Source organism: Eumetopias jubatus, unplaced genomic scaffold (assembly GCF_037043125.1).
Source record: "Eumetopias jubatus isolate StellerSeaLion01/CBP00866 unplaced genomic scaffold, mEumJub1_p1.0 scaffold_9, whole genome shotgun sequence".
NCBI lineage: Eukaryota > Metazoa > Chordata > Mammalia > Carnivora > Otariidae > Eumetopias > Eumetopias jubatus.
The window spans coordinates 112993492-113019766 of record NW_028274815.1 but is presented as its reverse complement, the minus strand read 5'-3'; the positions used below and the strand labels follow the sequence as shown (position 1 = coordinate 113019766).

Here is a 26275-nt window from a genome sequence, read left to right as displayed (position 1 = left end):
TCCTCCATCTTCACTGACTCCTAGGCACCTGGTGCCAATTCAGACAGTCCCAGTGCCTGCCCTCCCCCGCCTCGGGTGGGAGCATAAGAATTAGAAGGTGGACAAACTATCATTAGCTACACGCAGATCAGAGGGAGCTGGACGGGCCTGATGGCCTTATCTTGACTCAGCATTTGAGCAACAATAACATCTCCCCCTGTACACGGGCCCGTGGCCGCTTCGGTGGGTGGGTGTTGCCTCCTCCAGCATCCTGACCTTGACAGTTTTTCTCCACTCAGCTCGAAACCAAGATGAAATCAGCCTCAGATGTCCATTTCTCTACCTTATCTGTACCCCATGACTTTTTTATTCTTTGTAATTTGCAGGGTGTTTCCCTCAAGTGTATTTGCTTACAAATGGCTCGACTCTCTGCCGGTGAAGACGAGAAGCTGGCAGTGTGGTTGCTTCTGGGAAGGGGAATCAATGGATAAGATCAGATTTACTTATTTACAAATAAGTAAATCAAACAAAAATTTATAGGGTGAATTGTACAGCATATAAACTGTAGCTCAATAAAGCTGTTAAACATTTATAAAATAAAGAAACAAAGCGGGGGCGCCTGGGTGGCTCAGTCGTTAAGCGTCTGTCTTTGGCTCAGGTCATGATCCCGGGGTCCTGGGATCGAGCCCCGCATCGGGCTCCCTGCTCTGCGGGAAGACTGCTTCTCCCTCTCCCACTCCCCCTGCTTGTGTTCCCTCTCTCGCTGTGTGTCTCTCTGTCAAATAAATAAAATCAAAAAAAAAAAAAAAAGAAGGAAAAGAAAAGAAAGAAAGGAAGGAAAGAAGAAGGAAAGGAAAAAGAAAGAACCGAGAAAGAATTGGGGTGTCCTGAGCCCCCGGGGAAATATCTGTCTCCTGTCTCCACCCAGGGGTGCCTGTCTGGCCCCCAGCCCCACCCCAGGGCCCAGCTTCGCTCCCAGCTTGAGTCTGGGACCAAGCCCTGATTTCAGTCCTTACGCCAGCTCTGGCTGCACCTGAGCCCCCCAAATGGTTCCCCCGCAGCTCCGGCCCCAGGCCCCATCCCAGGTACCAGCCCCAAGTCTAGTTTCTGACCCTGGCCCCAGCCCCAGCCCAACCCTGGCTCTGCTGCCCCACCCCCCCGGGTCCCACCTGCCTTGGGTCCCAGGCTGGCCCTCACTCCCAGCCCTGGCCCAGTGCCAGGGTGCCAGTGCCCACCTGTTGCGGCCCTGCAGCCTGTGGAGCTCATGGCCCTGCAGTAGTAGCTGTTTCTCCAGCTTGTTGGTGGACAGAGAGGTCTCCAGCAGCTGGATCTCCATTCGGGATGTCTGGTTCAGGACCTGTCCCAGCAAACAGGAAGGGGAAGGGGGCGACGCAGACCCTGCAGGAGCCCCGCTCAGCAGCCGCCCACCTGTCCAGAGGCTCTGCCATTCCAGCAGCGTGCTGACCTATTTCCCTCCTCCCAGCAATTAGTTCCTATAGTCGTCCATTCATGCCTTTACACACCCACTCACAGGCCCTAGCTGAGTTTATGATGTGCTTCTTGACAGCAGTTCCATTTCTCCTGTTGCTCAGGCCCCAGGAGGAGTCCCCCTTGACCACCCCCTCCCGCCCCAATCCAATCTACCAGCAGGTCCTGTCAGATCCAGCTTCGAAATGGGCACCTGACCACCCTCCCCTACTCCATGGCCCCCACTCTTGGCCTCTGTCATCTCTTGCCCTGTGTCCTGTGCCACCCTCCTCACAGGGCTCCCTGTCCCCACCCTTGTTCCCGACACTCCTTCCTCTGCTGAGCAGTCCAAGGCAGCCTTTTAAACTGTGGCCCATCTGCTCAGAATCTTCCTGTGGCTCCCACCGCACGCACTGGAAAAGTCGCCATCCTCACCATGGCGTGCAGCGCCCTGTGATGTCCTCTGCCCACATTGTCTCTGGGATCCCTTGCTCACCCCTCGCCCCCTGCTCTCTCTCTGGCTACACCGACCTCCTGGATGTTCCTGGAGCTTGCCAGCGCCGTCCCGCTGCTGGGCCTTTGCCCATGCTGTTCTCCTTGTTCCGGAAGGCCCTCCTGGTGAGCCTGGCTCGGACCCTACCTTCTCCGCAGTGCGCTCCTGGCCTCCCTGTCCAAACTTGCAAGCCATCCCTTCACCGCTCCTAGCACACACTCCCTCCCTCCTGTCTGTGCCTTTTTCTCCTGAGACCCTCACCCTCTCACATGTGCAGGTTATTTATCCTGTTCGCTCTCCTGGCGGTCATTAGAAAGGAAGATGCACAAGCATGGGGGGTGCATGTGTGTTTCATTTACTGCTCTGAACTAGAACCAGGAACCTCCTGCGGTGCCTGGCACATCGTAGGGTTTCAACAGACATGTGCCTATTTGTCGTTCAATCTTCTCGTCCATTCATTTACTCACCCTCCTGTTTATCCATCCATTCCCTCCCCCCCCCCTTCTGTTGCCCCTGTCTCAGAATTGCTGGCCCCGTGAGGTTGAAGGATTTCTGTATGATCCATCTTTCCCTAGAGCCCTCGGAACCTCCTGAGCACTGCTCCCCCTTCTCATCCCAGTGCCCAGCACAGATCCAGAGTCACTGGAGTCACAGAGACAGGAGAACCAGGCCCCGGGCCCACCCCCAGGGGCATGGCCTGGTGGTCAGAGTGTTCTGTGACAGGGTCATCAGGGAAGGGCCCCAGGGTGCTACAGGCCCAGACTTTACCCAGGAACAGAGGTCAAGGCTGGCCACAGCCCTTCCCCTTTCCCTCCCTGCCAGTGCCACCTGCTTGGCCTCCATACCTGAGCCTCCACGTCAGTCAGCTTGCGGGTCTGGGCAGTGGTCTGGTTCAAGAGGCTGGTGCCTAGCTCCAGCATGGTGGCCGTCTGGTTCTGGACCATGTGCTGTTGGACCTGTGCCAGCTCTGATCTCAAGTTCATCTGGATGTACCTTTCTAGCTGTGGGGAGACCGTGGGCTGGGGTCACGGGTAGGGGCTGGAGGAAGGCTCCTGTCCCTTCCTGTGTCTTCATGAAGGACATAGAGCAACGAGCACAGGCCTCCCTGCCAGGCCAGGCCACCATTACCTCTCACCTGGACTATTCCAGTAGCTTCCTCCCTGGCTTCTCTGCCTCCATCCTTGTCCCATGCACAATCCATCCTCCACTCAACAGCCAGAGGGATCTTGTTAAACCTAAGTTAAATCGAATTTGTCCTCTGCTAGAAAGAAACCCTCCCAGAATTCCTACCTTAGAGGAAAAACCAAAGTCTTTCCTCCATGACCTGGCCTTCTGTTCCCACTCTGATTTCTTCTCCCAGTCCTCTCCCACACTCTGCTCCAGAAGCACTGGCCTCTGTGACATCCCTCCAACACAGCAAGCATACACCTACCTCAGGGCCTTTGCACATGCTGTTCCCTCTGCCTGGAAACTCCCTCCTCCCCACCCCCATCTACATGGCTCACTCCCTCACGTCATTTCAGGTCTCTTCCTACCACTTATCACTCCCTAACTTTGTTTTACATATTTATCTGTCTATTGTCCGTTTTACCATTAGCACCTCAATTCCATGAAGACAGAGACTGAGTCTTACCCCTTTATCTCTGTATCTAGCACAATGCTTAGTGCCCAGTGGGTACTCAATACATATGTGTTCAATGAATTGATGGAAAAGGGGGGAGCAGCGAGGGTCGGAGAATAGCCCCCAGTGTCATGCCCATTACAAGAGTTTGCAGGTCTATCCACCCAGCTGGACTTTCTATTTTCCATTCCCCTCCATCCGCCAAGTGGGCTGAACAGGACAGTCTCCAAGGGTTCTCTCAGCTCAGATGTTCTGGGATCCCACGAGCTAACATTCATATCTTTGACAGGGTTGCTCTTTCCCAAGAGCAGTTGAAGCTGGTCTGGCATGAGACCAAGATCAAGCTGCAAAGGTGAACAGTGTGTTCTCAGGGCTCAGTGCCTGCAGGCAGAGAGCCGGTGCCCCTCCCCCGCTCCCTCTCCATTCTGTGCACATGCTGGCCTCCGGCCATTACCCCTACCCCCTGGCTCTGGCTCCTTCCGTTGCCCTCTTGCTCAGTCTTCCAGGAGGTCGGACAGACAGGGCAGCTCCCAGGGTCCCTGGGAAGACTGGCGCTCCCCAGGGAGAGGTGGTGACCTTGGCTGGGGGGCCAGGCTCTGGCTGTTTCCTCCTTGGTCTCTTCTCCCTTTTGCCATCTTTTTTTTTTTTTTTTTTTAAGATTTATTTATTTTGGAGAGAGAGAGAGCACAAGCTGGTGGGGCGGAGGCAGAGGGAGAGAGAATCTCAAGCGGACTCTGTGTGGAGCCTGACATGGGGCTCGAGGTGAGGGCTTCATCTCAGGACCCTGAGATCATGATCTGAGCCGAAACCAACAGTCAGAGTTTAATGGATTGTGCCACCTGGGCACCCCTCCCCTCTTCTGTCTTAAGAGTCAGCTCCCATCCCTTCTTCCCACCCCTGCTTTTCAAGGAGTGCGTGCCCATGTAGTGCAACATCAGATCCCGGAGGGGGCCCACGTGGGTGGTGCCAGTATTGACTACAGCAGTGGTTCTCGAAGTGTGTACCCTGCAGCAGCATCACTGGGGAGCTTGTTAAAAATGCAGATTTCTAAGTCCCACCCCAGACCTACTGAATCAGAAATTCTGGGGTGGCGCCCAGCCATCCAGGTGAATCTGATGCTCGCTCAAGTGTGAGAACTCCTGGGGTGGCAGTCACAAAACGGACTGAGGACCAGGGAGACAGGCCCATTGGAGCTTCTCAAGTCTTTGTCATGGGGGTCTCTTCCTTCCTCCCTTGCACCATCAGCCCCCTCCACCGCTGTCCCCTGTAACGCACAAACATGCTCCAGCTGCTCCCATCTAAAAACAAATTCTTGAGCCCACAGTCCCTCCAGCTGTGTCTGCAATTTCCCTGATCCCTCAACAGCAAAACTTCTTCAAGTTGCACTCCAGTTTCTCACCTGCATCCCCACCCTCGACTCTAAAAACATTAACCATATTATTATGGTATACTGCGTGCATACAAAAAAGCATAAGGAAGGATATAATGAAGTCTGTGTATTTATCACGTTCAAGAAAAAAAAAATACAACACATACTGGAGTGTTTGGGCGGCTCAGTGGGTTGAGCGTCTGGCCCGACTCTTGGTTTTGGCTCAGGTCGTGATCTCAGGTTCAGGAGATCCGCCCCGGCCAATCAGGCTCTGCACTCGCAGGGAGTCTACTTCTCCCTCGGCTCCTCCCCCTGTTCACTCTCAAATAAATAAATAAATCTTTAAAAAATGTATATATAAACCATACTGTTGAATCCTGTGCTCCCTGGCCTGCCTTCCCCGTCCTGGGGAGCCTGTTCTCTCCTTAATTTGCCTGGTCATTGTCTCCTGGACAAGGAGGCTCGGGGACCCTTCCATGTCCTCTTATGCTCCCCCTCAGCAGCACTCAGTGCGGATGGCCACTCCCGAATTCTGGAAGCACTTCCCAGATGTTCCTTCTCCTGGTTGTTCTCCTACCTGTGGTCGCCCCCTCTGCCTCCTGCTTTACCAGGGTCCTACATGTCAGGGAACTCCTGGCCCAGTTCTGGGCCTTTGTCTCTCTGTACATTCTCTCCCTAGGTCAAGGGTCCTTAGTGGGGACCACAGGGTCTGCAAAGAGTATTCAGGGGGCCCATGAACTTGGGTGAGAAAAAACTCTTTTGTTTGCTAACCTATAAGTAAAGTTTGGCATTTCCTTCCATTATGAGTGTAGACCACAAACCATAGCACTATTAGCTGATCCTGCAACTTCATTACCAATAGAAATCACCGATATTTCCGTACCACAGTGCAAATGTTGTAGCATCTTTTTTTTTTAAGTTTTTTTTATGTATTCATTCAAGACACAGAGATACAGAGAGAGAGAGAGAGCATGAGCAGGGGGAGAAGCAGAGGGAGGGGGAGGAGAAGCAGACTCTCCACCGAGCAGGGAGCCTGATATGGGGCTCGATCCCAGGACCCTGGGATCATGACCTGAGCCGAAGGCAGACGCCCAAACATCTGAGCCACCCAGGCGCCCCATGTAGCATCTTTTTAAAAAAAGATTTTATTTATTTATTTGAGAGAGAGAGACCGCGTGAGCGGTGGTGGGGGGGTGGTGACAGAGGGAGAAGGAGAAGAGAGACTCCCCGCTGAGCAGGGAACCCGACGGGAGGCTCCCTCCCAGGACTCTGAGATCATGACCAGAGCCAAAGTCAGGCGCTGAACCAACTGAGTCACCCAGGCGCCCCGTTACAGCATCTTAAATACTGGTTTTACTCATCATGACCTCAGAATGATGGACATTCTCAAACCCACCACTGGATAACGCTCCCACTAGAGCACAGATGTGACATTTACTATTTTGATTACAATGGGAGCGTCGCTGGGTGTTCTTAGGCTTTTATTTTACACATTTAGAAGTGTTGCTCTGAAAACGAATTTATTAGCTTCACCCAGGACCAGATGCCAAAGTGTTCAGGGCCCCAAATGCATCAGGGGCCCTGCTGCAAGTGCTCCTGTCGGTCCTACGACTGTCACGTGCTGATAACACCGGGTCCACCTCCCACCACACTCCTCCCCTCCACGTGCCACCCACTCGCCATCCCCACGTGGGTTTCCAACAAGCCTCTCAGGCAAAAATATCCAATGTGGAACCCTTGGTTCCTCAGCACCCACTGCCCTGTCTCTGCATCCCCACCCCACTCCCCCTCACACCCCCCATCTTTCCCATCTCAGCAAATGACCCCACACCCAGACCTCATCCTTGATGCTTCTCTTTTCCTCACCTGCTGCACTCAGTCCTCTAGGGAGTTCTGGCCACTACGATCCCAATGCAAGTTTCGAATCTGCTCCTTTCCCTGCACCCTGGGCCAGGCTCCTGTCATCCCCATGGGTTGGCTTCAGGTTCACTCCCCACCACGCCTCCGTCGGCTCCCTGGGGTTGCTAATGTGAGGCAGCCGGGGCGCCCCAGGGGGGATAGGGGAAGCGGAGCTATACGGAGGCTGCTCTCACCCTCTCCCATGAGTCACAGATCTCCCGGAACCTGGTTTAAAATGCAGACTCCCAGGCCCCAAGCTTCATCTCCAGGCAGACAAATAGCAAGTTCAGTCCCAAGATGAGATTTTCTCACGCATCTCCCCCAAGCCTCTCATTGGCAGATGAACAAACTGAGGCCCAGAAGACTTGTGCAAGGTCACCACCTGGGGGGCTAGGTTCAATGACTCCTTGCCCAGGGACTTCTTCAGGTTTGCAGAGCTGGGCTGGGGACTCAGGGTAGCTCAGGGGTCATCTTAAGTGACAGGAGTTCCCTAAGTACCTGCATTGGTCCCCCACTTGTCCTGTGGCTGCAAGTGGCTGGGTGGCGCCCAGGTCACCCGCAGCTGGGGCCCATTCCGCAATTTGCCACACCCGCCCACCAGCATGGGTCCTGGGATGGGTAATTTGGGCCAGATGGGCCCATCTTGGCCATGCTGGGCTCTGGTGAGTAATGTTGGCCTGCGTGGTGGGGTCTGGGTCTGGTCCAGGGTTCAGGCGCAGGCTGGAAGGATGGGGGCAGGGTCCTAATGAAGGAGAGATGAGCCCAGGATGAGATCTGCCACAGCACCCCTCCCCCACCACCATAAGATTGGACCTGTTCCTTTCCTGTCACCCTCATGCTGGCAGATTCTCAGGGTCGAGGTGGAGCACAGGGGTCTGACCTGCCATCATCTCTCCAGCCTGCAAGAGAAGCTGATCTTTGGCCTTGAGGCTACCAACCCTCTTCCCTTAGCCCTGGGTTTGAGTTTGTCATAGAGCCCTGGCTCTATGACACTCCGACTGTGGGCCTCTAGTAGTTGAGAGCTACATTTCTCTGAGCCTCACTTTATTGATCTGTATGATATGGGGACAGGAAACCCTGCTCCTTGATGGGGAGGGAACAGCCGAAAAGGGCCTTGAAGGAAAAGAGAGGAGTTAGACACGCAGGGGCTGGGTGAGGAAGGAAGATATTCTGGACAGACCACAGATGAGGGTCTAAGGGATGAGCAGTCTCAGTGGCCAAGGAGATCCCCTCAAACCTGCTTTTCTCTCACATTATTTGTATTAAAAAAGTCTACAACTGGAGAACGGATAAGCAACCGTCTACGGATAAGTAACCATCCATTCAGTAGATTCTACTCAGCAATGCCAAGGAAGGAGCTAATGGTGCACGCAACAAGGATGAATTATACAGAGTGAAGTAAGCCAGACTCAAAAGGCTACATACTGTAGGATTCCATTGATGTGACTTCTGGAAAAGTCAGAATCCATGGTGTTACCAGCGACTGGGGTCTGGGGTTGGGAATTGACTGCAAAGGGTCGTAGGAGAACTTTCTGGCATGTTGGCAATGTTCTATATCATGACTGGGGTAACAATTGCATGACTGTATACATTTGTCATACTCAGAGAACCATATGTTAGAAGGGTGTACCTCACTGTGTGATCTGTACCTCAGTAAAACACACACCCACCGAAACAAGATTCTAAAAAATGTCCCGTATGAAACTATGTATTATAAGGATAAATATAGTTTCTCAAACGAATCCCTCACCCTCTGACTGTCATTTATGTAGCCACTCAGGAATTTCGTGAGCACCTATTACTGTGTGCCTGTACTAGGGACTAGGAAATCTGGAATGAACAAAATTGGCAAGTTTTCTGATTCCAGCGCATTTTCACTGAGCCATCAGTTATATTCCAGTAGTGATGAGTGCTCTGAAGGAGATGAGACAGGGCAGTGAGTGGGGTCGGGGGGGGGGGGAGTTTGGCCAGAGTGGCAGGGAAACCCCTCACCGGAGGGGCCGCCTGAGCCAAGAGGCTTGCTAGCTGTGGCAACGTCAGGAGGAAGGGAATTCTAGACAGAGGGAAAGGCAAATGCACAAGCCCTGAGGTGTGAGTGCGTTTGGCGCACTCAGAGAATCAGAGAAGAGGTCCATTACGGCCATCTGCCCTGCCTGTCTCTTCCTTGGAAAATGGTGCATGAGGTTCATATTTGGGAAAAGGGTTTTGTCAATGACAGATAAAAGCCAACGAGGAAAGAGTAGTTAGTGCTTTGTATCTGATGAGCCTGGGTTCGAATCAAAGCTCTCAACTTCGTGGCTGTAGGACCTTGGGCAGGTACCTCTACCTGTCTGGGAGTCTTCTCTAGAATGGGAGTAATCCTGGCTCCTATCTCTGGGTTGTAGGCAAGAGGAGGATTCCTGATGCAACCTACATCAAGGGCCTGGGGCGTGGTTACGTAGTCAGCACATGACAAATTCCAGTATGGCTGTGTCCTGGAGGACCAGGCGGCTGTTAAAAAGAAGGAGGTTGACCTTCATCGGAGGCTGATCTAAAAAGAGGTCTCTTGAGTGAAATAAGCAAGATGCAGGACATTTCCCACAGTGGGCCCACTCATCTCTAACTGAACCGCTCTTCCCATGGTGAGGAATATGGGCCACAGACTGCTACCGTGTGCAACCGGTGCCCCTGACTTTGTCACCAGGACACATCCCAGATGTCCTCGTGTCTCACCACAGTGATTGCGGACATCCAGGGCATACTGTTTACACTCATCATGACCTCAAAATGATGGAAGGTACTAGATCGTTAGATTTAATGTATTAACACAGGAGCAATAGGGGACAGTATGACAAATCTGTTTAAAAAAGTATTTTGATAACTGTATCTCAAGGCAATGTGTTTCCTTTGTAAATCTATGCATTTAATTTTACATTTGAGAAAATCTTCTTCAGAGAGAGGGTCCAGGTCACAGCACCTTCTGCTCAAAAGCCTGCTGTGGTTCCCACGTTAACAGAGAAAACAGGAGAAATAGAGAAAACAAACTAGTTCCTCGTAAATTCCTTTCCAGGAGATAAAAAAAAAAGCCTGTCCTTTGGAAACAGGCAAAACTGCCCCAAAGAGCAGGATCCAAACTGGGCTGCACTGGAGATGGGGGTGGGGGAATTAGGGTCAAGCCAACCAGGCTGAACCCAGGCCCCAGGGTACAGGGTGGGGGGAGATTAGAGCCTGGCCTGACGACGAAGAGGAAAGCGGCCCCCCCCACAAGGGACCCGAGCCCAGGCAGGAGGGATATGGAAGCTTGAAAGACCTGCATGCAGGGACCACACAGCCGGCCCTATTTCCCATATGGGGAAACTGAGGCCCCAATCAGGAAAGCACTTTGTAGGAGGCTGCACACAGGAGCTAGTGTAGCCATACCTGTGAAAATCTGAAAGAACAGAACTTTGATAGCTTTGTGTGTGTGTGTTTCAATTTAAATGTGTATTTTTATAATTTTAATTTTTTTTTTTTTTTTTGGAATGGGTTATATGAGCAATTTGTTCAAAAGTCCAAGGCCTCAAAAGATGTGGAGTGCTAACGCCTCTCCCAGCCCTGCCCTGGTTCCCCTCCCACAAGCCACTGAAGGACGTGCAGGGTTCACTTCCAGGGAGACTCGATGCATGTGCCCGCGGTGAGCATGCTCACATGCCCCGCACTTAGGGCTCATAAAAGGTCCGCTCCCCATTCTGCACCTGCTGCTTCTCTCTGAGTACACAGTGTGTCCATCCAGACAGCCCTGCCTCACGGCTTTAACAGCTGCATGGCCCTCCACCTGCGGCCGCCACTGTTTGAGCGTCGGGGCCCTGACAGCCGGGCTCATCTCCAGGCTTTTGCCATCACACCAGGGCTGCTGGGAATATCCTTGCTCACTCATTCACCTGTTCAACAGATTTGCTCAGATGTGCTGGCCGGGATCTGTGCAGGACCCTGGGGAGAGGGCAGCGACCGTAGCAGGCCTTGCTCCTGCTTGAGGGGTGGGCCAAGCTCTGCCCAGTGGCCCGCGCCTCTGAAGGCAGGTCTCTGACGCACTAGGTGTGTGAGGGCCTGGCCTTGAGGACCCGACACATAGAGTGCCTCTCTTCCTTGGCTCTCTCATCATCCCTATTTTACAGGTGAGGCAGAGAAGCACAGAGAAGATGAGCCTGTCGCCCATGTCACACCACTTCGGAGTGGCAGAAGCTGGCTTGGGACGCAGGCCTTCAGGCTCCAGAGAGCACACCCTTCACCACTCAGTGGGTGCCTGGAGGCTGCGAGACTCCAAGACTCCAGGCTCCAAGGAGCCCACCACCTGGCCTGCACGCCTTGCATCATCGGTCCCTCACTGGGCCGGGAACCCCACTACGACAGTGGCACATCGTAGAAATATCCGAGTGAGGCTTTCATGGCTACATCATTACGTTTTAGCTTCTGCCCTTTCAGCTCTCTAGCTTGGGGGGACTGGCCACCATGTCCTGAGGACCCTCAAGCAGCCCTGCAGAGGGGCCCATCTGCAGAGCCGTGGAGGCCCCCCCCCACTGCAGGCCAGCACCCCCCCTGCCAGCCCTGGGAGTGGGCCACCCGGAGCCTGGTCGTCCAGCCCCAGGGGAGCCTCCAGAGGACCCTGGCCCCGGCTGGCCCTGTGAGTACAGCCACAGGAAGAAAACCCGTTATTAAGCTACTTGTCAAGCGGCTCCTGAATTGTGGACCCTCAGAGACTGAGAGATAGTAACTGTGTGTGGTTCTTTTAAGCTGCTCCGTATTTGGGGGGAATGTGTTGTGCCACAATAGATAAGGAGTGCGCTACTTTTGTGGTGGTCACAGGGGTCAGACCCTCTTGCTCCCAGGGGCTGACCCCCTTGCTGGGCGCATCACACCCCTGCCCCGCTGTCCCCATGACTCGGTTTCCTTATTTTTGCAATGAGGCGAACTTTGTGGCTCTGAGCCCCATGGCCAAGGGTTGGCCCGTCCTCCTCTGCCTTGCTCCAGCCCCTTCCCATCCCCCTCTGGGCCCACACAGGCCCTGACCCTGCGGCTCTGAGCAGCCAGGCCCAGCCCTCCTGGCTTCTTTCCCCTCTGTTGCTCTTCTTCTGGGTCAGGGCTCAGAGAGCGCAGAGTGAGTGGGCAGGGGGCCAGGGGTGGAGCGTGTCAGGGACCAGCGGGCTGTTGTGCGGGGAGGCGTTGTGCGGCTTTCAGCTCGGCCCACAATTCCCGGCACAGGCTGGCCTTCTCCAAACTTCCCGCTGCAGCCCTGGGTCTAGTGGGGGCCTGGGGTGCTGAGTCAGGCACTGGTCCAGTCACAGCTTTGCCATTTCCTTTCTGTGCCAGTGATGGAGCGTCTCTGGGCCTCAGTGGCCTCATCAGAGAATGGGGCTCATTGTATCCTCTTGGCAGAGGCGCCAGGGGACTAAAGGAAGCCAGTGCTGGAATCCGCGCCCCAAGAGGGCTGAGTTTCTTCCATCTTGCTCCCTGGTGTAGCCCCGGGGCCTAGCGTGGTGCCTGGCATGTGGAGGGTCTCACCAATATTTGTCGAATATTTGTGGCTGTCCTGCTCTCTGAGCCTTGCCTCGTGTGAGGTGCGTGTATGTGTGTGTGGACATGGGCTGCCTAGTATGTGTCCAGGTCAAAGAAGCCACAGGGAGAAGAGGAGGGGAGTGGGGAAAGGAGCGCAGGGGGAGGAGAAGCTGGGCCTGCATTTGCAGTCTGACCTTGGGGTGCTTCTCGGAAGATGGGAACAAGCTGCCAGGGCCTTTGGCCTCCTAAACCTCCACCATCCCTCTGTAGTCGTCTGTGTCTCAACCTGGATCTTGGAAGGTTTATCTAAAATGGGGCCCATTAGATGAGAAGAGTCCTCCTTATTCTCCCTTGCGCAGAGATTGAGAATTTAGCGGAGAGAAAGTGAAGAAGCACATTTCTCGTAATTGCTCACCTCGCTGCCACCTGAGTACCAGCCCTTACACAGAATGGGGTAGTGTGTCCCTTTTGCTTGGCAAATGTGTATTCAGCACATACTCTGTGCTGGGCACTGTTCTAGCCACTATGCTTACTAGATCTTTGTCGCACTCTCTGTGGTATCAGCCCATTCCACAGATGAGGCCCAGCGTGGTTAAGCAACTTGTTCAAGGTCAGGCAGCTTATCATGGGCAAACCTGGGCTGTCTGGGAGCAGATCGGCCAGACCACACTTCTGCAGAGTCTCCTTGACTGAAGTGATCATTTGGCAGCACCCTCACCTGCCTCCCAACCCAACCAAGCCGAGCAGGTTCTAGACAGAGGGAGACCTTGCTGGGGTACCTCGCCATGTGGCACCAGGCTTTCCTGTCAGCACAGCTCTGGTGTATAACTGTTCTTGTCTGATTCCCAGCAGCCTGGAGGAAAAGGGTGACTGTTCCCCACTAGACAAAGGAATAAGCAGAGGCCTGGAGAGGCTGACTGAGCATTGCCTACAGCTGGTAAGTGAAGATTTGAATCTAATGGCTGAGCTCTTGCCACTCACCCATCTTGCATCTTTAGTGTCTGAGGCTGACCCTGAAAACAGGGTGACAGAGGTGGGATCAGGGTTAGGCAAGGCCCTGATGTCCATAGCCACTGCCCTTTGCAGAGCAACCGTCACCGGGCACAGGGCAGAAAAGTGGTTCCATCAGTTCCCGGCACCCAAGGTCCCTAGGAGCAGGGTCAGGCCTGGGGAGGTCTGGTCTGGCCCCTGATGAGCATTCTAGTCTCAGCTTGACCACATTTTCCTGGCTCTCCACGCTTCAGCCACAAGGAATGCTTTTCACTTCCTCCAAATCATCTTGTTCATTCCACCCCAGGGCCTTTGCCCTTGCTATTCCCTGTGCCTGGAATGCTTTTCCTTTCCCTTCCTTGCCTGAGAACAGCCAATCTACCTTTTATTTATTTTTTATTTTTTTAAAATATTTTATTTATTTATTTTGACAGAGAGAGAGACAGCGAGAGAGGGAACACAAGCAGGGGGAGTGTGAGAGGGAGAAGCAGGCTTCCCGCCGAGCAGGGAGCCCGATGCGGGGCTCCATCCCAGGACCCAAGGATCATGACCTGAGCCGGAGGCAGACGTTCAACAACCGAGCCACCCAGGTGCCCCTAATCTACCTTTTAGAGTTCAGCTCTGTCCTTCCTCCTGGTGCCCTTCCTCCCACAGGGTCGGGTTGCCCCCCCCCCGCCCTGTTATCTACCCCTAGAACAGGCAAAGCCTTCCTCACAGAGTGTATCATGGTTGATCATTACACATGAGACATTACTAGGTTGGTGTCTCTCCCGCTGCTCCCAGAGGGGATCCCCGGCACAATGCCTAGCATTACAAGCTCTCAATAAACCTCCGTGGAAGGGGCGCTTGAGTGGATGGAGAAAGAAGGTACTCACCTGTGTGCGTGTGTGCGTGTGTGCTTGTGTGCAACCCCATAACTTAATAACTGTAAGGGCGCGTTAATTTTTCACAAGGTTCATGACCTGCAGTGTGTCGTGCTGCTATAGGGGAGGAGGCACAGGATGCCCCCGGCTGGGTGTCAGGAGCCCTGAGTTGTGATCCAACCCCTGCCACTGACCTCAGGGTGAATATAGTTGAGTCACTCCCCATGCCCAGGGGCAGTGTCCCCTTCTGTAAGATGGGGGGGCATAGAAAGGCAGTCCATGTGGTGGCTTACATGTGAGGTCTGGACCCAGCCCCTGCCTGGGTTCAAATCCACCTCCTTCACTTCCTAGCCACGTGAACTCTCTGGGCCTCGGTGTCCCCTTAATAAAAGGGGATCGTAACAGTCCTCACCGCTTAGGATGTTGTGAGGTTTAACGGATCGATGTTTGCGTGACATGTAGAGCAGGCGTGCCTAGCACAGAGGACGTCTGTGGGCATCCACCACAGCAGCAAACTCATCCCCAAAGAGAGGGGAAACCTCCCTGCTCTGAGGCACCAGGTGCGTGCCCAGACCTTGGCATTCACTGGTCATCTGGGCCTCGCGGCAAACCCAGGCATGAGCTTACCGCCCTCCCCAGTTTACAGCTGGAAAAACTGAAGCTCAGGCCTTTCCTACCTTCACAGAGTTACACATCTCACAGCTGTAAGGTTGAGTGGACAAAAGCGAACTGTAGAAAGATCTAGATCGTGCGACACCGTTTATATAGGAAACAAATATTATACATTGGTTAGGCAGGGTGAGCCATGGGGTAAGAGGTTACCCACCCCGAATTCACCTCTCTCTGGAGGGGAAGGAAGCGGGAGCGGGCGGTTGCTGAGTGACACTGGCATCGGGGAGCTTTTGTTTCTTAAGCTGGGTTGTGGGAACGAGGCGTTTTATTTGATTTTTCTCCCTATCTTTTCGTACTTCTAAAACATTTCCATAGACATTTAAAATGCAGAGAATAAACTGCAAGGAAATTAACTGGGAGGTGACGAGGGAATTGGGATGACAGGTGATTTTTTTTCCCTCTGTGTCCTCACGCACTTCCCGATTTCCCAGCGTTTGCACGCTGGAAGTTCAAAAGCTCAGAAAAGCAAGTAGGCTGTTGGCAGGAGGTAGAACAGGGACTGGACCCTGGGTCTACCGGCCTCTGGAGGAGGGTCCCAGCTGCCCTTTCTGCAGCCCCTCTCCCCCTCGTCTTCGCTCACAATTGGCCCATTTGCAGCCTCTGGGGGGTCCCCTCAGCTGCTTGGAGACCATCTTCCTTCCTTCAGCCCCACTAGGTGGTCACACTGGAGACCCCAGAGTGACGGACCGGAGACAGGAGTGAAGGGCCACAGGGCTCTGCTGGCCTAAGTTTCCAAGGCTCTGCTCCTCTGTCCAAAGGGAGGTAGTTTTGCTTTCAGCTTCAGGGTCCCCAGACATTTCCTCGCCCATGGACCCCACCGGATCTCTGCCTGCTTTGCCTTATCCTGTCCCCCTCTGAGGTACTTGTGTTCATGATCCCTACTTTGCAGATGAGGAAACTGAGGTCCAGGGAGGGGATCACACAAGGCACGATGTGGAGAAGCTGCGGCTGAATTCCTGGGCTCGCTCCCAAGTGGACTCCCTCGCTGCGCTGTGCGCTCCAGGCATGTCAGCCATCCCCGGCCCCGCGCGTCTCTTCCTCTGTGCCAGGCACTGGCCCCGGCCCTGCGCGTGCGCTAATTCATGTAATCACGATAACCTGCAAAGCGGCTTCTATAGTTTCCCCATTTCACGGATCAGGAAACTGAGGCACAGAGTGGCAAAGTGATTGAGAACACACAGCCAACAAGCCGTGGAGCAGCTGGGATTCAAACTGAGTCGGTGGGAGGGGAGGGCAGTTCCAAGGTCCACGCTCTGTCTCTGTGGGATTTACTCTGGGCTCTGGCCAAGGATGGGGGGTACAATAGTGAGGATGCCCAAGTGGAGGTTCTGGGTCCCCTCGGCTTTCAAGAGCTGCCGATGCTGGCTGAGGTGCTAACCAAATCTTCTCTGGCAGAAGAGCCTTCCAGAAGCCCTCGGTGGCTGAGGGGCTCATGGGGAAGGGAAAAATCTAGCATCGGTGAGTTTCTCTTGGGGCCACGGGCCTCTCAGTTCCGCAGGCCCCAGCGGGGTGTCCGGGGACCAGGTCACAACGGACCTGTCTGGTTTATTAGCCAGGAACCTGGTCTAAGTGCCCAGCGTGTGGGTTTGGGCAGCAGACTGCCTGAGGGTTAAATCTGACCTCACCCTTTCTGGCCGTGTGACCTGGGGCAAGTCACCTAACCTCTTGGTGCCTCAGTTTCCTCATCTGTTAAGGGGCAAACGATCTTGTTCCAGAGGCTCGCTGTGAGAATCAAACGCGGGAATTCTCACAGGGCAAGTAGGACGGTGTGGGGCATACAGTAAGTGCTCAATACACACTGGCCTTAAATTCTGTTATCTTCCTTTTAACCTAGGCTCTCTCTAGGAGGCAGTGGGGGAGTGTTTGGAGTTTCACTTTACGGAGGAACCAGCTGATGCAGGTGGCTTCCCCGGGGTCCCACAGCTGGTCAGGGGCACCACTGGGACAAAACCCCCCGACTCTGGGGCCATTCCAGACATTTCAGAGCTGACTCTGAGGTTAAGCAAATGCTCCAAGGCCAGAGGTGCAGACTTAGGGGGCTGACCTGGGGCCCGTGTTCTCATATTTCCTGCCCTAGAAGACGATGGGGAGAGGGTCTGTGTGCGTCCCAGCCCCGCTGAGCTGTGGGGCCTCGGAGGAGAGAGCCAGAAACGTGCATGGCCCTGCCCCCATGGGATGGCCTGGCCGGCGGAGCTTGAACAAATAAACCTGTCCCTCTGGGGGAAGCTGTTGGGGGCGGGGGGAGGAAGCTGCTTGAGGGGCCATTGCCCCCGTGGCTCCTTCTGTCATCCCTAGGCCAAGGGCATCTGTGCCAGCCAATTCTAGGCTCCCTTCTTGGAAAAATAACCCCATTTCTCCAAGAAGCAGATGCTGTTCTTCCCCCCACCCCCACCCTCCCAGCCCCACACTGCTTAGAAAGCAGCCAGCAGTGAGGTTAGGAAACCAAACCCCAAGACATTCTGTTCGGCAACTGAGATTCATTTCTTGTTTGGATAACCGAAGGCCGAAAATGCCAAGAATTTACGGGCAGCCTGGGGAGGCTGGGGCAGCTGGGAGTCCCGGGCCAGTTTGGGAGGGTCTTGGGCTGGGCCAGGAACCCACGCTATGCTCTGCTGGATGTGCTTTTGACCCACATCCAGCCAGGCAGGGCCTCGCAAGCGCGGAGCTGAGGTCTTGAGTTCTTCTGAGATTTGGCGTCGGGGATCTGGAGTGAGCAACAGAGGCTGGGGGCAGTGCCAGGTTGGGAGGCTCCCGTCCAGCCCCTCCTCCCTCCCCACTTGGCTTTGGCGTGCAGAGAGGGAAGAGAAAGAGGGTCCAGCTGAGCACCCTGGCCGAGGGGTGGGCACTGGCCATTGGCTTGGGGGTCCTGGGTCCTCCGGGGTGGACAGAGCCTGTGGACACCCAGGAAGGTAGAGACAGGAAGGCCGGCTGGCCCAGGGAGCGGGGAGGGAAGAAGGATCTGAGAGAGAGACAGGGAGAGACCTCGGGGAGAGGCCACCAGACAGGAGAGAGAGCCACCGAGTGACAGAGACACCCACAGAGTTAGAGGCTGTGTCAGGGCCACGGTGAAGGCCCCAGGAGAGCGACCCACAAGAGGCAAAGGGACACAGAGATAAAAGGGAGAAGCAGAGACACGTGGGGAGGTGGGCGGAGAGGGTCAACTGTCACTGGGATGGGGAGAGAGCCGAAGGCCCCACGGTTTTGGGGTTTGAGGTCTGCCTTGCCCCCGGGACTCCAGCAGCTGAGAGGAAGTTGGGCCACCCTCGGGTGCTGGGGGTGGGCCAGGGAGCCTGCGTGCTTGTGTCTGGCCCAGGTTTCCCTGGTCTCCTCATCTATAGAATGGGTCCTGCAATGGGAGAAGGCAGAATAGGGCACTTTCTGGCAGAGACTGGGATCAACTCAGGGGATGACAGTAACAAGAGTGACCCTTCACTAAGCACCTGTTCTTTCCCAGCTCTGCTTCTCTTCAGCCCACGTCAAACTCTCTCATTATGCCAATGAGGCACTGAGTGCAGGGCCAGCGCTAGGTCACGCGGGCAGTGAACCCAGGAGGCCACATGACTCTCCACTGCGCTGCACAGCCGGCTGGGGAAGCCCCCCCACCCCGAACCCCGCTGGCTCTGTCCGCCCACCCCCTCAACATTCTTGGCTGCAGCTTTCCACCCAGATGAGGGGTGGAGCAGAGCCAGGAGCTGATGTGCGGCCCACCGATAGCCGACTCCAGACGTGAGTCATTAGGGCAGAGGCTTTCCAGGGGAAGGGAGGAGGAAAAGAGAGGAGGTGGAGGAAGGGGAGAAGAGTAGAAGGAAGAAGTGGGGTAGGGGGTGGGGTACAGGGGAGGGGAGTGAGGAAGGGGGAGAGGGAGCAGCCCCCCACCCCATGCACCCTGAGCATAGGCAGGAGGACACCAGCCATGGCCAGCTCCATGCTGGGAGAAGAGAGGGAATGTCTGGGATTCAGGAATTCTGAGGCCCTAGGGAACACCCCACCATCTCTCAGGTCTTGCCTCCCCCACCTCCCTGGCCCCCTCCAGAGTCAGGAGAAAGGACCTGGAGTTTGGAGTGAAAGTCCAGGCTAGCTGTCACCGCTGGGTGACTCCAGCAAGTCCCTTCCCCTCCCTGGCCTGTTTCCTCACCTGTGTTCGGGGGGGGGGGTGACAGGGGCTGGAGCCAGGGGCATGGGCTGAGCTCGTACTGGCCACTGGCGGCTTGCAGCAGGGAGGGGCTCCCCTGCACCCACCCTGGTGATTGGAATCTTGCCGAGAGCTCGGTCTGGGGAGGCCAGTCCTCTCCACTCATCCCAGGTAATCCCTAATGGCAATGGTGGTGATGACGATGCTTCTACATCAGAATATTCTGAAACTCATTTTTTTTCTCCTCTGGGATGTTACTGCAGAAACCAAGAAGAGTCCTTCGAGTTTCAAAGACTCAGATATGCCCAGCCCAAAGGGCATGAAAGGGGCATTCAACCAAGAGCAAACACCCGCTTGGACCCCCACAGAGACCAGGCAGGACTGCGGAGCCCTAGAGAACACCAGCACAGATGAGTGACATTCCCAGCCCCAAGGTTATTGGACTGGGGCCATTGGACTGACTTGTCTGAGGTTGAGCTGCCCTCACCCGGCAGCGCCGGGCTCAAACTAGAGATGCAGTTGAATGAAGTAAAAGCCCATTGATCCACCACATCTGGTGCGGTGTTCACGGAGCACGTGCTCTGCCCGGACAGCAGGCTGAGAGCAGCGTGGGAGCCGCCTCAGTGGTCCTCCCGGCCATCCCCCCGCGTGTTGCCATTTGCTCCACTTTGCAGATGGGGAAACTGAGACTTGCTCCTCTGCAGCCACGTGGCAAGTGCCAGACCAGGATGTGAACTCAGGTCGGCCTGGCGCTCTCTGCCCAGTGGTGCCCCATGGACATCTGGAGAGGACATTGCACTTCAGGCTGAAGAGGTCGCCCGGGAGACCTGACCTGAAAGCCACTGGTTTAAATTCATCCTTTGGCTCAGCCAGTGTTGCCCGAGCACCAGGCACCCGGGGGAGTCACGGAGGGATGAGCAGGTGAGGCTTGGGGTAGAGAAGCCAGCGGGGAGGTGACAAGGCCTGAGCAGGGTGGCAGCTGGGGAGACAAGAGGATGCACCACAAGGAAAGAGGCCAAGGCCACAGGAAGGGCGGGACCTGCTGCCTGGGGGCAGGTGGGCATGGACACCCCAGGGCTGCAGAAGGCCTTAAACAGAGACAGGTAGGCAGGGAGGGAAGAGCTGAGTGTCAGGCAGCTTCGGGGTTAAGGCACCATGGCCTCTCAGAGGGGAGACATCTGCGGCGTCAGGGTCATGGATTTGGGGCTCAGGAGACCATCAGATGCCGATTTGGTGTCATCATGGGCCAGATGGGAGACAGTGCCGCAGGAGCGGTGGGGGCAGCCCTGGGGACAGTGTCATCAAGCGTGAGAGGAAAGGAAGAGTGGGAACAGAGTCCTGGGAAACACTGGCATTTCAGGGTGGGGGAGGCCCGGAGTGACGGGAGGGACTCAGGGACATTCATGCATCCGTGCGTTTGTTCACTCCACAGACGTGTATGGAGTCCCTGCTCTGTGCCAGGCACTGTGCTAAGCTCTGGGCACTCAGTAGTGAACAAAGCACCTATGATCTTTGCTCTCTTGGAGCACGCAGATCAACAGAAGTGCTTTAAGAATGGGGAGTGAGAAGTGCTAAGACAGAAAACCAAAGCTGGGTTGAAGGGATAGAGAGTGACAGAGGGAGGGTGGCTGTTTTAAATGGAGTAGACAGGGAGAGCCTCTCTGAGGAGGTGACATTTAAGCAGAGATCTGAGGGAGGTTGAGTGAGCCATGTGGGCATCTGGGAGGGGAGATGTTCTAGGGACTAAGGATTTTTGCTTTTATTCCAAAGAGATGGGAGCCCCAGGAGGGTTTTAAGCAGAGGAGGGACAGGATCTAACTTAGGATCCCTCTTTCTGCTCAGGGAATGGACTGTGGGGGCCAGGGTGGAAATAGGGAGCCCAGGGCGGCTGCCATGATGACTGTCCAGGTAGGAGATGGAGGTGGGTGGTGCAGCGTGGGGCTGTGGAGGGAGAGAAAGCCGTTGGGAGGTAGGTCAGAGGAGGCGTGTTTTGTGGCCGAAGACTTGCTGATGGAGACCGTTTCTGGAAAGATGGTACTGGTCAGCAACATTAAATTTGTCAGGAGATCAAGTATTATGGAGACTGAGCCGTGGCCATTGCATGTGGGAGGTGGCATGTGGGACGTGACTTTTGGGGGAAGGAGTACATGGGATGTGAGGAAGTGGAGGCAGAGTGTGTGGACTTCTGAGAGCTAGGCCAGAAGTCAGAGAGGGTGTGGGTTGGAGAAGAGGCCTGTTTCCTCTACTCGTCCTTACTCTACTTCTTTTTTTTTTTTTTTTTTTTTTACCATGGGAGGTACTTGGATGGGATCAAACACTGAGGGGAAGAATCAGCAGAGGGGGAGCACAGGGGGGGATAGTTGGCTTGGAGAAGTTCAGGGGCTGCAGGGGGATGGGATCTGCATCCTAGGAAGGAGCAGTGGGCCTTGGCCCATGGAGGAACCTCTTCCTTCTGAGCTGGAGAAAAGTCCTGGGGACTGGTGGATGCATGGGTGAACCTGCAGGTGTGGGAGAGGCAGCTGAAGGGCGGCTCTCCCTTTGTCCCCATTTCTCACTGAAGCAGGGGATCGTTGGTCTGGTGAGAGGATGGGGGGTAGTAAAGATGGAGGCTTGAGGAGGAGGTGATGTTTGGAGTGACCCTCATGGAACGGGAAACACACAGATTTCTGGGCAGCATGGAGCCCCCAGTGGGTTGGCTCCAATGTGTGAGGACAAGAACTTCCTCGAGGGGCCTTGGGGTGGGATGGTGGCAGACTGGCAGTGTTGCAGGGCAGGTGGGTGGGAGGGCAGGTGGGCAAGGGACTATGGGACGATGGTGAGTGGGGGGTTGAGGTCAGGGCAGGAATAAGGCAGGAGGTTAAGTGTGCGTGCACGTGAGTATACATGCAAGAGTGTGCAAAGCAGGTTGGTTAGTTACGTGTAGGGCAGTGTCTCCACCTTGGGGATGGATAAACCCAGGTGTGCTCAAGGCAATCCTTTGGAAAACAGAGGAAACTACCAGAACTTCAATTTACATGATTTTGTATGTCATCATTTTGAAAATGGAAGGTTCCATTTCATTTTGTTTTACTCCCTGTACTTACATGAATATGGGTACATGTGCAAAGAATATTAAATAAATGTGCACATATCAGGGGAGTGGATGTTGTTTGATGATTAGGCACGTGATCTGAAAAGTTTGGAAACCAAGGAGTAAGAAGACACTGCCCCTTGGAGAGGTACCCTGTCACTTGCTGTGTGCTGTTTAATACATCCGAAGGCTCTAGGAATCAGGCCACTTCCCTCCACCCCTTGCCGCAGCTCAGACCGTCCCCTGCACCTGGGCCCTGGGTCTCATTCTCTCCTTTGGTTGCTTCCACTTAGGGGCTCCTGCCAGCCCTGTCTTGGAACCCACAGGACACCTTTCCTGCCCCCAGGCCGGTGCAGGGCCACGCCGGCTTCGTTCATCCGTGTACTCAGTGCCTTGTCGAGGGCCTGGCACACAGCGGGTCCTCAGAGTGTTTGCTGAAAGACTGAGGACAGAAGACTCTAGAGCGGTCCGGGCCTTGGGCCAGAGTAGCCTGGGGTGTCCTCAACTCCTCACTCTCTGCCACCCCGTCCCTGGTTCATTAGCAGGGCAATTAGCCCCCCTGCAGAATAAAGCAGGTTCTCCCCAGCCTGGTCCCGCTCCATCCAAGCGTCCATCCCCTCTTGCCTGACAGCTGAGCAGGCTCCTCCTCGGGCTCCCAGCATGCACCCTGCCCCCAACACTGTATTTTGTTCAGAACAAATCAGCTGTGTCTCCTCTCCAAGGCCTGCACTGGCTCCTGAGATGCTCAGAGCCAGAGCCAGAGTCCTCCCAGTGGCCCCCAAGGCCTGGCGCCACCTCCCTCCCCTCCCCTCCCCTCTCAGATCTGCTCGCTTGCCCCTCTCTCCCCTCCTTCTCTGCTCCAGCAGCACTGGTCCCCGCCACCCGTTCCCCAGGCACCCTGACTGCATTCCCACCTTGCAGCCTTTGCACATGCTGGCCCCTTTATAGCGAACGCCCTCCCCGCGGGTACCCGCATCGGCTGCTCCACTACCTTACTTGTTCTCTGGGTTCAAACATCACCTCCTCCAAGAAGCCCTCTCGGATTCTCTGACCTCAAATATCCAACCCGTCACTGCTTGCCCTCTTCCCTCCATTTTGCTTCACCATCTGACATAGCAGATATTTATCGCTCATCGCTTTATGGCCTCTTTCCCCCACCAGGCCAGCAGGGGACGTATTGTTCTGTCTACTGTTATATCCCTGGCACCCAGGGTGGGCCAGGCCCGGGATCAGAGCTCAGCGGACTTCAGATTTCGCTCAGATGAGGAAATGAATGGCTGTGAGGCAGCCAGTTTTCCAGCTCTGATCCCGCCTCGTCTTGCTGTGTGGCATCAGGGCCATCCCCGTCCCTCTCTGTTCCTCATTACCCCAATCTGTACAGTTCAGAGACATGAGTTTGATCAGCCTGGCCTTTGTGCCGGGGAAGGCCTCTGGGGAGGACGCCCCACCTATCCGTCGGGACAGGCCCCCCCTGCCTCCCCCCACCGCGCCTCTGCAGAGGCCCAGCCCTTACCTTCTGCAGCCACTGTGTGTTGTTCTCCAGCACCTTCTCCAGCTGTCGCACTCGCTGGGCCGGCCAGTCGGCTAGGTTCAGCGCAGCTGCCGGCGAGTCCCTCTGCAGGCTGTTGGAGCCCCCGAAGGCCTCTGGCTCCGGCGGGCAGGGCTCCGGCTCGGGCAGCACGAAGGTGTAGCTGCACTGGCCGTGCTGGACGCGGTGTGCCCGGCGGCGCCCGCCCGCCTCCTGCCCCCTCCGCTGGGCCACAGTGGCGGCGGCCACGACGAGGAGGAGGCCGCCCAGCAGCATGGCTGGCCGGGAGAGCATCCGGAGATGTGGCGAGGGCGAGGGCTGTGGGCTCAGAGCTCCCGGGGCGCTCCGCCTGCCCACCGCCCGGCTCCCCGCCCAGGAGGGGCCACCGTGGCCAGCCGAGGACAGGCCTGTGTGCGGAGCCGCGGCAGCGACAAACCCCTGCTTGGCCGAGCTCTGTCCAAGCAGCTATTTATACTTGCTCCAAATACCACAGCTGCTCAGCTTCCTCCCACCGCCTCTGCTCCCCGCCCCGCAGACACCCCCACACCTCGAATCATCCCCCCTCTCCCTTCCTTCCTCCTCGTTCTTGCCAGGGCTGCCCTGTCCCCGCACCGGCCCTGCTCGCCTCGCTTGGCCTGGCCTCTGAGTTCTTTTAGTATCCAGTGGAGGCCTGGCCTCCCTGTGGGAAAGAAAACAACACACACACACACACACACACACACACACACACACACACATGCACGCACCAAACCCCCAAAGCTGCCTGCTTCAGAAAACCAAACGCAACTGAACCCTCTCTTCCTGTCTCTGTCTCTCTCCAACCTCCCCCCACCAAGGCTGGGATCTCAAGTTTCAGCTCCCCTTCCCCTTCCTTCTCCCCCCCTACCATCCCCCCTCTGATTCCATGTTAGTGCTTGGAATACAAGCGAACTGACCCCCAGAGAGAGCAAGGGGTGGGGGGGGCAGAGGGTGAGGCTGGGGAGGAGGCAGCGAGTCCAAACTGTTTCTAGAGACAGAGAAAATCCTTGGGAGGCCAGGGAAGTGGGCGCTCTAGCCGGGAGCTGGCTCCGGTCCTCCCTTCTCCCTTGGGGCCTGGGGGGTTGTTGTGCCCTGGGGTGGCCCTGGCTCAGCAGTTGCGACACTAATGAGAGGCTGTCCTGTCCTGGGGCAGATTGTTCTAGGACTGCCTTTGGCCGGAGTGGGGAAAAGGATTGCAGGAAGAATAGCTTGGGGTAAAGTGGTCTCTGCTAGCCCTGGAGTCAGAGGGAGCTGCCTCTAAATCCTGCTCCCCAGCCTCGGGCCCTTGGGTGGGTGGCTGAGTTTCTCTGTGCCTCCATACACTGATTTGTAAGCTGGGTAACTCCCGTCTCTTACACGATGAATGTACATGAGTCCTCCCCTTGGAAACTGAGGAATATTTGATTTATTAATTTACCTGTTTACTGGTTTAAATCCTGGCTATACCAGCTGTGTGACTTTGGGCAAGTCACTTAACCTCTCTGTGCCACTGTTTCCTCTCCGCAAAGGGAGGAAAATGTTACCACCCACTTCAGAGGGTGAAAATTAAGTGAGTTAGAGCAGGAATGGCAGAGGGTGAGCACAAAATAGATACTTTGTACTGCTGTGATCAGCCTCACAGTTACTATGTATCTTGCTCCCCCCAGGAATGTAAACCCCGCGGGGGCAGGACTTGTTTTGGGGTGTCGCAGTCGCTGGGTGGCAGATACCCAGGAGTGCTGGCGCCTTTCCCGGGTCTGCTGTCTTCCGTCCTCTTCTGTTGCTTTTCCTAGAGCGCGGGCCCGTCCAGCTGTTTGGTATTGTTTTTTTTTCCCTTTGTTTTTCCAAATCCTATGGAGTTTTGAATAGGGTAGCCTGCTTGGGGGCAGCGGGAACCAGGGGCTCATCCGGGTGATTGAGAACTTTAAACCAGGTGTGTGGGGTTTTGGCAGGAAAAGGAAAGGCAGCTGGTTATCGGCCACCAGCATTCACTGAACTTCCTGTGTGCTCAGGACTCTGCTTGCCCACCTCTGCCTCAATTGTCTTGACTGTAAATGGGGTCATACCACCCCTGACTTTGTGAAGAAGGAGTGTGCGAATGCAGGTCAGGAGTCTATCCTGGTGCCTGACACAGATGAGCCCAGAGTAAGGGGCGACTATCATGAGGATTGTATTGGTTGAGCCACATGGTATGAGCCCAACAAGGCCGGTGTCATCATTATTCCCATTTTACAGAGGAGAAACCTAAACCCAGAGCAGGAGGGTGATTTGCCCAAAGTCACACAGCCTGGAGGTGCTTGACCTGGAGCTGGGGCAGGAGGGTAGTCTCTGCTGCCAGGTGGGTCTGGAGCCCATCTCACTTCCCCCCGCTTATCCCTCAGGGCAGTGCAGGAGCCCAGCCTCCACGTGCTTCCCCCTGCCCCAGCTCAGTCCCCTCCTCTGTCTACTGCAGGGAGCATCTACACCACCTCAGGGAGGAGTGGAGCTCCCCTCCCCCACATACATACCCAGGCCATGCATTTAATCTTACTGACTGAAAAAATGAATGTAATTTTCTTCCCAAGGTCCCATTATTATGTGAATGGCTCTCTGTACAGAAGAGGAAACAGGAATACCTGTTCACTGGAGAAATGTGGGTAGGATCAAAAGAAGAGTTCTGGAAAGCTTGGGAGATGACCCTGGCA

General features: G+C 55.4%; 1 protein-coding gene across 1 annotated transcript in view; it reads right to left on the bottom strand.

Moving 5' to 3' along the window:
- The window catches only part of ANGPT4 (angiopoietin 4), a 35271-nt gene extending 11383 nt beyond the window's left edge, over positions 1 to 23888 (bottom strand). The window contains exons 1-3 of the mRNA XM_028118900.1: positions 23580 to 23888; positions 2785 to 2940; positions 1215 to 1336 (exon numbers count right to left, since the gene is read on the bottom strand). Coding sequence (XP_027974701.1) covers positions 1215 to 1336; positions 2785 to 2940; positions 23580 to 23888 — 587 coding nt within the window. The remainder of the gene's footprint in view (positions 1 to 1214; positions 1337 to 2784; positions 2941 to 23579) is intronic.
- Between the last annotated feature and the right edge of the window lie 2387 nt (positions 23889 to 26275).